This window comes from Pongo pygmaeus, chromosome 10 (genome assembly GCF_028885625.2).
Source record: "Pongo pygmaeus isolate AG05252 chromosome 10, NHGRI_mPonPyg2-v2.0_pri, whole genome shotgun sequence".
Taxonomy (NCBI): domain Eukaryota; kingdom Metazoa; phylum Chordata; class Mammalia; order Primates; family Hominidae; genus Pongo; species Pongo pygmaeus.
In genome coordinates this window covers 48,843,149-48,857,635 of record NC_072383.2, presented here as the reverse complement: position 1 = coordinate 48,857,635, position 14,487 = coordinate 48,843,149, and the positions used below count along the sequence as shown (strand labels likewise).

General features: G+C 48.3%; 1 protein-coding gene across 10 annotated transcripts in view; it reads left to right on the top strand.

Moving 5' to 3' along the window:
• The first annotated feature begins 2,070 nt into the window (after positions 1-2,070).
• Positions 2,071-14,487, top strand: part of POU6F1 (POU class 6 homeobox 1) — a 28,713-nt gene continuing 16,296 nt past the window's right edge. For 2 of the 10 annotated variants that reach the window (XM_054442865.2, XM_063646967.1), the window contains exons 1-2: positions 2,071-2,487; positions 13,285-13,379. In XM_054442865.2, coding sequence (XP_054298840.1) covers positions 13,332-13,379 — 48 coding nt within the window. In that variant the 5' untranslated portion in view covers positions 2,071-2,487; positions 13,285-13,331. Of the gene's footprint in view, positions 2,488-7,342; positions 9,712-9,739; positions 11,322-13,220; positions 13,380-14,487 lie in introns of those variants that run through there. The other 8 variants (XM_063646962.1, XM_063646961.1, XM_063646966.1 and 5 more) reach the window with 8 other exon arrangements.

The following is a 14,487-nucleotide window of genomic DNA, read 5'->3' as shown; positions in this document are numbered from 1 at the left end:
GATTCCATTTATGAGAAGTTCAAGAATCAGCTCAAGTAATCAATCTATGGTGACAGAAATCAGAATAATGGTTACTTTGGGAATTTATGGACTGTGAAGGAACATAAGGGAATCCTCAGGCCTTGGAAAAAGGCTCTATATCTTGTTTTGGGTGGGGATTACATGGATATATATGTGTGTGTGTGTATATACATGTATATATAGACATGTATACATGTATACACGTGTGTATCTATACATGTGTATATATATACACACTTATATACATGTGTATGTATATACATGTAAACATTTATCAAGGTATACACATACTGTGTACATGTTATGCCCCAATAAACAAAGAAACAAAAAGTAATATATGCTCATCAAATATTTAAGCAATGCAGAAGTGTATACAACATAAAGAAAACCGTGATTAACATTTTTATATATGTCTCCCTGAACTCCTCTGATCACATCCATATTTCTTTCTTCAAACTGTTGCTGATATCCATGCTATCCAAAGCCTTTGATCTATCTATGTGTAGCACCAAACCAAGTGACATAAATGAAAAGTTTCAACCTTCATGTGACAAAGTTCAGCAGCAATACAGAGCCCCTTCTTCACATAAAGATTAGTGGGCAATACAAACATGAGTAAGTCACAACCAGTGCTCTCAAAGAATTCACAGTCCAGGGAGAGAAACTACAGGGACTACCGGCCAAACAAAAACCCCAAGAACTGTAATACCAAGCCACGCAGTAGAGTTTCACAGGGCCATTAAAACGAGTTCCAACTATTGTACAAGGAATGACACCTTACAGTTGTATAGAGCTTGCAGCTTTCAGTTTTTTCACATACAGGCTCACAAACTTAACCCTATGAAGTAGTCATTATAAATGTCATTATAAATATTATCCTTGTTTTATAAGTAATGAAGAAGTTAAATTACTTGCCTGGACGGCTAGTGGAAGAGTTGGGACTAAAACCTAAGTATTCTGACTCCTAATACATTGGTTACTCATAAATCCACCGCCAGCAGTACCTGCTCACTTCCAGATGTAAACAGCAAGCTGATACAGCCTGGTCCACTGGCCAGGTTAACGAGGAGGCCGGGCCATTCAATGCCCTTCCACCAGGAGGCCTTACGGAGCAGTCCCGGGGAGGACTGAGGCCTCCAATTGCATTCTCACACTGCCTCTAACCCATCTACCTCTAGCTATCATCAGACCACCAAATATCGGGGGAGGGTGGGAGGGGGAACAGCCTAGGGTGACAGCAGGTGGCCTCAGTATTGGGATCCACATTCACTGGATTTACAGAGCCTCCTTCCTTCCCAATTCTTCTCTCTTCATTCCCACGCTTCCATTTTGGTCTTCCAACTTTTTCCTCTTTCATTTGTCCACCACTTCTCCAATCTGCTTTCCCTCAGCCGCCCACATCCATCCCTTTTCTGATCCCCTCTCTACGTTAAGAAGCTGCTAGAGGTTTTTCACCATTCCACTGAACTTTCTGTTCACATTTCCTTGTCTACTTGGACAAGAAGGCCGGAAATCTGCTTTTAGACAACACAGCCCACAGCCGCCACCGGCTGAGGGACCTGGGACCCTCCGCTGCTTTGGCGCTGGGGCACAGCTGTTCAGAGGTTCTCCACGTTGGCTGAGCGATGTCTGAGTTCCCCCGCCTTTCTAGGGAGGGAGGGATAGACATAAACTTGACTTTCAACATTGAGGACAGTTGACTACCTAGAGGAAAGGCGGTGGCCGGGAGTCACCGCCCCAACCCTCGGCTGAAGGCCATGTGGCATGGAGGGTCCCCAGTCCGGACTCCAGCGCCTACTCTGGCACCTTCCGAAATGAAACCACCTCCGGGGCACCTCGGAGGGGCTGGGTAACCAGACCCACTGACCGTCCACCCCTGTCCCGGGAGAGAGCCTCCGGGGCCTCCCGCCTGGCCAGGGCCCGAGGGTCCCCTCCCCACCCCCACCCCTCGCTCCCGGCTCCCCTGCTCCCCTCCCTTCCCTGACCGCCCGCCCAGCCCGCCGCCCCCGGCGGCTGGCGCGGGCGGTGCAGCATGCGGCAAAGCTCTTTGCATAAATTATGCTCATGACGCAGCAGCTAAAAAAATCCAAGTAGCAGAAGGAGGGAAAAAAGGGGGGGAGGGAAAAGGGGGGGGTCGTGGAAGGGGGGAACGAAGAAAAATATATACCTGACCGCCCCCCCCACCCGGCTTCCCCTTCCCGCTTCCCGGCCGTCCCCCCTCCGCCCGGCGCAGCCAGCGGAGCCCCCTTCGGCTCTGCCCAGCCCAGGCTGGGGGCCCGGGGGCGGCGGCGGGTCCCGACCAGCTCCCGGGCCGAGCCGAGCCCAGCCAAGCCGCACTGGCTTCTTTGTCTGCGGGCGGCGGCCGCCGTGGCCCCGGCCCCGGCCCCCTGGCCCGGGCTGTGAGATGAATCTCTAATCGGTGGCCGCCAGGCACCCGCGGCGAAGGCGGCTCGGGCTCGGGCTCCGGTAAGTAGCGGGGTCCGGGGCGGGGAGGGGTTTGCACGGAGGGGGAGGGGGCCGGGCAGGGGAGGTTTCGGGTTTGGTTAATATGCAATGCCCGTAATTAGCATAATTTATATATTTATGATAAAGAGAAAAAAAAGCCGCGGGGCCGGGGCGGCGGGATGCGGGGCCGGGGCGGCGGGGAGCTGCGGGAGCGGGACAGCGCGCGGTTGCCCGTCTGGGGCTAGACACCCGGGGGCCGCGCCCTCGCCCGCCCGCGGGCCGCTCTGGACCTGGAGCGGAGGGAGCGGCCGCCAGGTGGACCCGGTGGGGAACCCCGACCTGGCCCCTCCCCGTTTCTGCCCCTGGAGCCCTTGTGGGGCACGGACCACAGGGGACGCTCTGTACGCAGAACCAGTGGCGATCAGGAGCGGATCCTTGCCCCTCTGGAGAAAACGGACGCCTGGGTACCCGGCGGTTAGGGCCAGCTGGGGCGGCCAGGGCGACCTGTCACAGTTCTCCCGAATGAACAAACTCCGGGACGACCGGTGGGACCCGGGGGTAGGGACCCAGGCGTTGCTGGAAGGGTGGGTCAGTGATGGGAGGGCCACCTTCTAGCAGAGCATGAGCACTTCATAAATATTTAATAACGATATTATTATTAATAAATAGTCATAATAATGGGCCCGATGCAGGCTCCCTGGGCAGGCTCACCTGGCAAGGCCAAGTGAGCTCCCAGCATACCCTCTAACCTCCACTTTGGCGGCAGAATACCCCACTCAGCCCGATTGGAAGCCTAAAACCTTCACAGAATAGCCTCTGCTGCTGGGCAGGGGGAAATCAGAAGAGTTCAGGAAGCATTCCTGGGCCAAAGAAAAGAGGCTCTTTGCAGAGATTTTTAACCTCATCTGCCCTTCCCCAATTCCTTGTTCCAAAAGTAGAGGGCTGGTCTTCAATTGTTCATATACATGTATCCCATGCCCCTTATTTGGCAATCTAAGGCAGCCACCATTGACTGGCAGAGGCCTTCTGAGGAATAATTCCATATATTCCATTTTCATTCAAGTCCTGGTCCTCAAAGTGATGCTTCTGTGACCTGGTACTCCGCTTATCTGCTGTAGAACTTCATTTCTTCATTAGTTCAACAAAAATACCCACTCAGTGCCATGCTCTGAACAATTCAGACAAAACTTCTAGCATGGAGTTTTTATTCTGGGGGTGGACAAGTAGATGCTAAACATTAAAACTAACAAGGTAATACCATAGAGTGATTGTGTGTCAGTGTATGTGTATGTAGCCATTTCTTCTGTTTTGTTCCTGGAAATACTACCTGGCAGTTAAGAAAAGTGACTTAGAAAAAATTTGTTCCTGTAAAGTTTCTCTGCATTTTGAAGGAACTTGGGATAAGCTCATATTCTTGTCCCCAAGATTTACTCAACATAAAATTATCAGAGTAATCTTTTACATTTTTTTTTTTTTAGACACAGTCTAGCTGATTTTTTTGTATCTTAGTAGAGATGGGGTTTCACCGTGTTGCCCAGGCTGGTCTCGAACTCCTTAGCTCAGGCGATCCAACCGTCTCGGCCTCCCAAAGTGCTGGGATTACAGGCGTGAGCCACCGTGCCTGGCCATCTTTTACATTTTTAAAATGCTTTATAATTTAAAACATTTTTATATGCATGCTTTACTTCAGTTCAGAATAATAGCAATGATAATAACAAACACATATACAGTGTTTGCTTCATGCTAGGCCCTGTTTTAAGTGCCTTCCGTAAATGTTATCAATTTAATCCTCACAATAACCCATGAGGTGGTTACTATAATTTGGTTCCATTTTGGATAAGGAAATGGAGGCTAATAGGGATTACCTCTAGTAGAAGCAGTACTCAAGCTGGGTCTTCTGCCTTTAAACCTGCCTTTGACCCCTTGTGTCAAAATGAGGGTTCATGAGGCAGAAGAGAGAGTGGGATACAGGAGAAACTGGCCACGGGAGGAAGGCTTGGAATGAGAAATTAGACGGGCGCTTTAGGAAGGGGCCAGTGTGGTCTGGGTTCTCCAGAACCCAATACTACACCTTTGAAATCTTTTTTTTTTTTTTTTTTTTTGAGACAGGATTTCACTCTGTCGCTCAGTCTGGAGTGCAGTGGCGCGATCTTGGTCTCACTGCAACCTCCACCTCCCGGGTTCAAGCAGTTCTCCCACCTCGGCCTCCTAACTAGCTGGAACTATAGGCGCACATCACCATGCCTGGCTAATTTTTGTATTTTCAGTAGAGACGGGGTTTCACCATGTTGGCCAAGCTGGTCTTGAACTTCTGACCTCAAGTAATCCACCCGCCTCGGTTTCCCAAAGTGCTAGGATTACAGATGTGAACCACCACACCCAGCCTGTACCACGTCTTTGAAATCATTTTTAAGTAGCCCCAGTACTGGAAATGGAGGCAAAACATTTGAAATAGGGTGTGTGTTTTGAGGGAAAAGGTAGGAAATAATAAGAGGCTAAGTGATGTGGCTATGACATGACCTCGTATCTTCTATTGTTTTCAGCCCATATTCATGAACCTAGTTATATACCAGATATTATCTTAGGCACCAGGGATATGATGATAAGCAGACATGATCCCTGCCTTCCTGGAGCTTACAGTCTACTAGGAACATACCTACTTTTCATTTTTCACATTTCTTTCTTTTTTTTTTTTCCTTTTTTGAGACAGGTTCTCACTCTGCTGTCACCCAGGATGGAGTGCAGTGGCACAATCTCGGCTCACTGCAACCTCAACTTCTTGGGCTCAAGCGATTCTCTGGCCTCAGCCTCCCAAGTAGCTGGGACTACAGGCCTGCGCCACCACGCCCAGCTAATTTTTTGTTTGTTTGTTTGTTTGGGTTTGTTATGTTTCGGTAGAGATGGGGTTGCACCATGTTGGCCAGGCTGCCCTCCAACTCCTGACCTCAAGTGATCCACCCGCCTCAGCCTCCCAAAGTGCTGGGATTACAGGTGTGAGCCACTACGCTTGACTCTACTCTCCTATTTATTTGGTCACCTCATCATTCTTTTTCCTTTCTCTGGCCTGTGTGTGCCTAGCTGGCCTACCAACAGCTTGACAAGACTGTTATCTCTGCTCATGGTTCAGGGTGTGGGGGCAGGCATCGGTGTGGAGCAGAATTGAGATCCTCTGTTTTCCAGTGTGTCCTGAGCCTTGGGGGCCAGAGCAGTCCCCATCAGCCTTCCCCCCATTTCCTGAGAGGAGGCGCTGTGTGGTATCAGGAGGATGGGGTCCGGGGCAGGTCGACAAAGCCTTGAAGTTTGAATCTGCCACTGACTCTCCTGTGCCCTTGGTCCAGTCACCTGACCTCTCTCTACCTCTATGTACATATAGATAAAAATGAAGATGATTGTGGTAAGAGTCATGCTAAGCATTTCATTTACATGATCTTATCATCATAACAATCCCATAGGCCTTGCTATTTAATCACCATTTTATTTATTTATTGATTGATTTATTATTTTTTTGAGATAGAGTCTCACTGTTTCTCCCAGAGAGGAGTGCAATGGCATGATCTCGGCTCACTGCAACCTCCGCCTCCCGGTTCAAGCGATTCTCCTGCCTTAGCTACCCAAGTAACTGAGATTACAGGCACCCGCCACCACACCTGGCTAAGTTTTGTATTTTTAGTAGAGATGGGGTTTCCCCATGTTGGCCAGGCTGGTCTTGAACTCCTGACCTCAGGTGATCCTCCTGCCTTGGCCTCCCAAAGTGCTGGGATTACAGGTGTGAGCCACTGCGCCCGGCCTAGTCACCATTTTAAAGATAAGGAAATTAGGCCGGATGCGGTGGCTCACGCCTGTAATCCCAGAACTTTAGGAGGCTGAGGCGGGCAGATCACAAAGTCAGGAGTTCGAGACCAGCCTGGCCAATATGGGGAAACCCCGTCTCTACTAAAAATACAAAAATTAGCTGAGCATGGTGGTGGGCGCCTGTAGTCCCAGCTACTCGGGAGGCTGAGGCAGGAGAATCGTTTGAACCTGGGAGGCAGAGATTGCAGTGAGCCGAGATCATGCCACTGCACTCCAGCCTGGGCAACAAGAGCAAGTCCTCATCTCAAAAAAATAAAATAAAAAAAGAACCATAGAAAAGGGCCAGGTATGGTGGCTCATGCCAGTAATACCAGCACTTTGGGAGGCTGAGGTGGGAAGATAATTTGAGCCCAGGAGTTGGAAACCAGCTTAGGCAACATGGAAAGACTCTGTCTCTGGAAAAAAAAAAAAAATAATGAAACCAGAAATGGATCTGAGTTTAAAAGTCTGAATCCCATAAAAGTTCCATTTTCCTACATAGGACAAGATTCTTTTACATAAAATTTCATGTCTGAAATACAGGCCTCCCTGGGAACAAGCACCACATAAAACTGCATTGGAGGCCGGGCGCGGTGGCTCACGCCTGTAATCCCAGCACTTTGGGAGGCCAAGGCAGGTGAATCACCTGAGGTCAGGAGTTCCTGACTAACCTGGGCAACATGGTGAAACCCCGTCTCTACTAAAAATACAAAAATCAGCCTGGTGTGGTGATGCACACCTGTAGTCCCAGCTACTCAGGAGGCCAAGGCAGAAGAATTGCTTGAACCAGGGAGGCAGAGGTTGCAGTAAGCCGAGATCCCGCTGCCGCACTCCCACCTGGGTGACAGAGCGAGACTCCATCTCAAAAACAAACAAGCAAACAAACTGCATTAGGTCATTAGGTGTTAGGTGTCCCTCTTGCAGATTCTTTACTGCTTTCTATTCACCCACCATGAAACTTAAGCATACTGTATTGTAGTTACCTTCTTATTTCCTTGACTCCCACATTGGACTATAGCTTTCTTTTTTTTTTTTTTTTTTTGAGACGGAGTTTCACTCTTGTTGCCCAGGCTGGAGTGCAATGGCGCGATCTTGACTCACCTCTGCCTCCCGGTTGTTCAAGCGATTCTCCTGCCTCAGCCTCGCGAGTAGCTGGGATTACAGGCATGTGCCACCACCCCAGGCTAATTTTGTATTTTTAGTAGAGACGGGGTTTCTCCATGTTGATCAGGCTGGTCTCGAACTCCCGACCTCAGGTGATTTACTCGCCTCAGCCTCCCAAAGTGCTGGGATTACAGGCATGAGCCACCACGCCCGGCCTGGACTATAGATTTCTTGACAAAGGTGGGAAATGTGTTTTTCCCCATTGAATTCCCAGTGCCTAGCACGTAGTAGCCACTGAAACGTGTTGAAAAAATGAAGGGTTGGCTGGGCGCAGTGGCTCATGCCTGTAATCCCAGCACTTTGGGAGGCCGAGACAGGCGAATCACGAGGTCTGGAGTTCGAGACCAGCCTGGCCAATATGGGGAAACCCCGTCTCTACTAAAAATACAAAAATTAGCTGGGCATGATGGCGCTCACCTGTAGTCCCAGCTACTCAGGAGGCTGAGGCAGAAGAATCGCCTGAACCTGGGAGGCGGAGGTTGCAGTGAGCCGAGATTGTGCCACTGGACTCCAGCCTGGGGGACAGAGCCAGACTCCATTTCAAAAAAACAAACAAACAAAACAAACAAAAAAACAAAAAAACAAAGGGCAAGGCATTTCAGGATTTCTTCTAATAGGATCTCAGACTATGCTAGGGAGTTCTGATTTGTTTGGGATATCCCAGTTCTCCTCCTGGGTATCTTGGAATGTTGCACTAAACCCACAGCAGTTCCAGAGGAGAATGACAGGCAGAACCAGATCCTCTAGCTCATTCTCCCCCCCGAAAATCCTGCATGGCCCTGGACCTCTTTGGATTCTCAGGTGGTAGGCAAATGCCTTAGCACTTGCTATTCCTTCTACCCCTGAGGCTGCTTGGGTTTTTGTTTTTATATTTATTTATTTATTAGGGACAAGGGCTTGCTCTGTCAAGGAGTGCAGGCTGGAGTGTAGTGGCATGATCAGGACTCACTGCAGCCTTAAACTCTGGGTCTCAAGCAATCCTCCGACCTCAGCTTCCCAAGTAGCTGGAACCATAGGCATGTACCACCACACCTTGCTAGTTTATTTATTTTATTTTTTGTAGAGACAGAGTCTCCCTGCATTGCCCAGGAAGGTATCAAACTCTTGAGCTCAAGCGATCCTCCCCCTTCAGCCTCCCAAAGCATTGAGATTATAGGCGTGAGCCACTGTGCCCAGCCCTGCCTGCGTTTTTAGATGTTAGCAAGGAAAGCAAGGGATAAGTGAGCCATTTGCTAGCCAACCAGAGTGCCTTGCCAGCCCTGATCCAGGTGTTTTTCAAACTCAACTCACTGGAGAAAGAAGGCAAAGGAGAGGGCCCTTGATGGGCTCTGGCTCTCTCCCCAGCTTTAATCAGAGCAGCTCTGCTGTGATCTGTGTATGTATTGGGATTCTACTGCTGGGATGGGGACAGGAGCTCCTTCTCTTGAAACAGACAGCTGATTGTCTCTCCTCCCTGGCCTTCAGGCTGTGGGCACTGCACAGCATCATGGGCTTAAAGGAGGCCATCCAGATGTGCTATTTATGCAGTTATTGGGGAAATGGTCAAAAAGCAAACTGAAGATGGCTGTCTAGTCACTGGAACCAAGTCACAGCCTGAGGCTTGAAAAAAATTTGGAAAGTTCCTGACAAGGAGATGGCAGCAAGTCCAGAGGAAAGTCTGCACAGATACCAAGCAAGGGGAACACACAGGGCACAGCTCAGAGTCAAAATGCTGAGTGTCTACTTGTCAGAGAGACATTGATATCACATACATGTGTAATAGGAGCCATCTAAAGGTAAGACAGAGACAGACAAGGGAGTCTGAGATCTGGGACAAAGGAGGTCTTGGACTCTGTTCTGCCTGGATTTCTGGTGGGCTGAATGAAATCTGGTTGGTGGGTTGGAGTGGGCTTAGGTGTGGCTAGAGGCTATATCTCAGGACTGACTTTGCCCTTGACTTAAAGGACCAGACACTGAGACCCAGGTCCTCATAGCTCATCAAATTTTAAGGGTGAAAGGGATATCAGAATCACCCAAGCCTTATCACTACTTAAATCCTCCTAATAACACAGTCACAAAGTGGACACTTGCCCCTGCTCAACCACTCCCTGTGAGTGGCCATAGTTGGCAGCAAGGAGCCAGAGGCCACAACAAGACTATGAGCAGACAACGCTCCTCTCAAGCAGATGCCTTGTTGTCCTACAAAGATTGGCTACTGCTGCCTTACGCCTAATGACCTTTGGAATTGGAAAATTCTTCTCCCCATGAAATGTATGTATCAAGCTATAATGCACCCAGATTCACCTTGCGCAGCTTTCATTTCAATTTTGTCTCTTCCTCTTATTTTCTTTGCAAATGGATTCTATATGTAACAACTTTCATAGCTTATCCCAATTCCTACCCAGAAGTGATGGTAAATTGCCAAGTTCTCTGAAAAACTCATGAAAGACTACCATGTACAAAATCTGGGGAGACAGGAGTTTAAGACTAGCCCTGGCAACATAGTGAGACCTCATATCTACCAAAAAAAAAAAAAAAAAAAAAAAAAATTAGCTGGCCATGGGTAGTCCCAGCTACTCTGGTGGTTAAGGTGGAAGGATCACTTGAGCCTGGGAGTTTGAGGCTGCAGTGAGCCATGGTCAGGCCACTGCATTCCAGCCTGGGCAACAGAGCAAGACGCTGTCTCAAAACAAAAAATCTGAGGGGACACATCACCTAAGAAGGAGGCTAGAGCCCCAGTGAGGTAGGTAGATGCTCACCAGTTCTTTCAGCAAATTCCTCTGCCCCTCCTGCGCTCCCTCGTCCTACCTGAAAGGGGAAGGCTCATTTCCTCTTTTTTCAAATTGTTAGGTACCTGGAATTGCTTGCCCTATTCTTGAATCCCACTCTAGAGGGGTTAAGGAAGGAAGAGGAGGGAAAGAACCTCATGGTTCTCCTTACCTGGTTGATCAGGGAACATTCTGCCAAGCAATGAAGATGCTAAAACCCCAGGGGTGATCCAGCAATTCCATTCCTAGGTATATACCCAAAGAATTGGAAACAGGTGTTCAAAAAAAATTATACCCAATAGTCATAATACACTATTCGCAATAGCCAAAAGGTAGAACAACCCAAATGTCCACCAACTAATGAATGGATAAACGAAATATAGTATATCCATACAATAGAATACTATTCAGCCATGAAAAGCAATGAAGTTCTGACACATGCTACAATGTGGATGAACCTTGGAAACATAATAAGTAAAAGAAGCTGAACCTTGGAAACATGCCAAGTAAAAGAAGCTAAACACAGAAAGCCACATATTCTATCATTCCATTTACATGAAATATCCAGAGTAGGGAACCCCATAGAGAAAGCACATCAGTAGTTGCCAGGGCTTGGGTGGTGGCAGTGGAAGGTGAATGACTATTAGTGGATATGGAGTTTCCTTTTGGGTTGATGAAAATGTTCTGGAACTACACAGTGGTGATGGTGGCACAAGTGTGAACCCACCAGATTCCACCATACGGTGCACTTTCAAGTGGCTAAAACGGTTAATTGTATGGGATGTGAATTTATCTTAGTCTGTTTGGGCTGCTATAACAAAATACCATAAACTGGGTAACTTATGAACAACAGAAATTTATTTCTCATAGTACTGAAGGTGGGAAGTCCAAGATCAAAGTGGTGTTGTCTGGTGAGGACCCACTTCCTCATTGACAGAGCCTTCTTGCTGTGTCCTCACATAGTCGAAAGGGTGAAAGTATCTCTCTCACACTAGGGTCTCTCTCTGTTGCCCAGGCTGGAGTGCGGTGGCGAGATCACAGCTCACCACAGCCTCAACCTCCTGGGCTCAAGTGATCCTCCTGCCTCAATCTCCTGAGTAGCTGGGACTACAGGTATGCACCACTACGCTCAGCTACTTTTTGTACTTTTTGTAGAGACGGGGTTTCACCATGTTGTCCAGGCTAGTCTTGAACTCCTGGGCTCAAGCAGTCCACCTGCCTTGGCCTCCCTAAGTCCTGGGATTTCAGGCATGAGCCTTGGATCTTTTTTATTCGGGCACTAATCCCATTCCTAATTACCTGCCAGAGGCCCTATCTCTTAATACTATCACCTTGGGGATTAGCATTTCAACACATGAATTTGGGGGGAAGGACACATTCAGACCATAGCAGAAAGGAAAGGTGAATCCAGAACACCCTTCTGGGCTTTGTTTCACCATCTGTAACGTGCGGATAATAATGCCTCCCATTCCCCACGCCCCCACTGTTGGCATGAGTAATACAGCAAGCAATTGTGTTATATAAAATGTCTAGCATACAGTATGCACTCAAAATAAATGTCAATTGCTTTCTTTCCTTTAAAAGTGTCTAAAGCTATTTGCCTCATTCTCTCTCTCTCTCTCATCTCTCTCTCTCATCTCTCTCTCTCATCTCTCTCTCTCTTTTTTGAGACAGAGACTTGTTCTGTAACCCAGGCTGGAGTGCACCAATCACTGCTCACTGCAACCTCCGCCTCCCAGGCTCAAGCGATCTTCCCATCTCAGCCTCCTGAGTAGCTGGGACTATAGGCATGCGCCACCATGCCCAGCTAATTTTTATTTTATTTTTTTGTACTGACAGGGCCTCACTGTGTTGCCCAGGCTGGTCTCGAACTCCTGGACTCAGGTGATCCTCCTGCCTCGGCCTCCCAAAGTTCTGGGATTACAGGCATGAGCCTCTGTGCCCAACCTATTTTCTTTATCTCTTACGACTGTAGTTTGTGGCTCTAGCCAGACAACCTGTCCTCACATGAGGGCTTCGCCCACTCCTCACTGCACAGGGCAGGCTGTTCCACCATCTGGGATGTCCCACCTCCTCTGTTACAGGCCACTGTGGTCTTTGGGCCACTGTCACAGAGTCACCTGAGGGCTGATTCTGTGATGTTCACCCACTGAATCAGACTCTCTGAGAGTAGTTGGGTGAAAAGGTCTAAGGGTCTGCATTTACATTTTTATTTTTAAATTATTACTCTATTTATTTATTTATTGAAACTGAGTCTCACTCTACTCTGTGCTTTAATTGATATAAATACTAACGTTTTTACTAAGTGTTCCAGGTGATGATCATGCATATTAAAGTTGGAGAGCACTTTAATTTATGTTTTTCCATCTATTCCAGGAAGTCTGCCCAGATTTCTCCCTTGCTCCTTACTAAGTCTAAGGTTCTGAGGGTCAGGGTCAGATTCCCATTGGGTTCTGCTGGGTGTGCTCTCCCACTGGACTGGGGAAGCCCCAGGGACAGATATCTTGCCCTTTCTTTACTCTCCTCCCTAAGCCCAGATGTTCCTGGTTCTTCTGAGTGTAGATTCTCCTAGGATGCTGTAGGAAATGCAACAGAATCTTGTTTTTTGGCCAGGTGCAGTGGCTCATGCCTGTGATCCCAGCACTTTGGGAGGCTGAGGCGGGTGGATCACTTGAGGTCAGGAATTCGAGACCAGCCTGGCCAACATGGTGAAACCCTGTCTCCACTAAAAATACAAAAATTAGCCTGGCGTGGTGGCACATGCCTGTAATCCCAGCTACTCGAGTGGCTAAGGCAGGAGAATTGGTTTAACCCGGGAGGCAGAGGCTGCAGTGAGCACAGATCGTGCCACTGCATTCCAGCCTGGGCGACAGAGTGAAACTGTCTCAAAAAAAAAAAGAGAATCCTATTTTGGGTTTTTTTTTTTTTTTTTTTTTTTTTTTTTTACCTCTACAGATACTTGGGAGAACCTAACTTATCTGTCTTCCTGCGATTCTATTCTGACTTTTCTAGATGGTATAGAAAATGTATTACTGTGTCACATCACCCTTTGCCTTTCCAATCCCGTCTTACCCAGGATGTGCTAGGTGTGGGCCGGCCCCCACCCGACCCTGACAAGTGACCATGGATCCTGGAGCCGGGTCAGAGACATCTCTGACTGTCAATGAGCAGGTATCTTCTGGGGTAGAAAGGTGGGGGGTAAGGGTGATGGAGTGAGGGGTGTGGGCAACGGAGGAGGACTCCACAGGGCCTGTCACTCTCTGTTTCTTACCAGGGTTCACCGTCACTTCACCTGTCCAGAGGTACTTGCCATTTAGGATTTCTCAGGGCCTGAGTTTGGGGAGTTAAGCTGTGACTTTAAGATGTAAAATCAAAGTGTACATAATATGTTTAAGTTTACATGGGGAAAGGTTTGAACATCTGGTAATTTACTCCTTAGTTTTTCTTCTTGCTTACACATATTTTCTAATTTTTTTTTTTTGCAAATTACTATTACTTATATCTTTTTTTGTTTGTTTGTTTGTTTGTTTTTTTGAGACGGAGTCTCACCCTGTCGCCCAGGCTGGAGTGCAGTGGCGCAATCTCGGCTCACTGCAAGCTCCTCCTCCCGGGTTCATGCCATTCTCCTGCCTCAGCCTCCCAAGTAGCTGGGACTACAGGCGCCCGCCACCACGCCCAGCTAATTTTTTGTATTTTTAGTAGAGATGGGGTTTCACCATGTTAGTCAGGGTGGTCTCTATCTCCTGACCTCGTGATCCGCCCGCCTCGGCCTCCCAAAGTGCTGGAATTACAGGTGTGAGCCACCGTGCCCGGCCCATTTTTTAAAAGGAGAAAAAAAGGCCAGGCGCGGTGGCTCACGCCTATAATCCCAGCACTTTGGGAGGCGGAGGCGGGTGATCACCTGAGGTTAGGAGTTCGAGACCAGCCTGGCCAACATGGTGAAACCCTGTCTCTACAAAAAATATAAAAATTAGCCAGGCGTGGTTGTGGGCACCTGTAATCCCAGCTACTTGGGTGGCTGAGGCGGGAGAATTGCTTGAGCCCAGGAGGTGGAGCTTGCAGTGAGCCGAGATGGCGACACTGAACTCTGAACTCCAGCCTGGGTGATAGGGTGAGACTCCGTCTCCAAAAAAAAAAAAAAGAAAAGATGAATTTCTCTGAAAATGTAATTGGAGTGAAGCCCCTCATACAGCAAGCTGGAGGCAGCACAGGAGCTGCTTTGGGGATGTATTTCACTCATCTCATATTCTGCTGATGGGTCACATCGTCACTTTTTCCA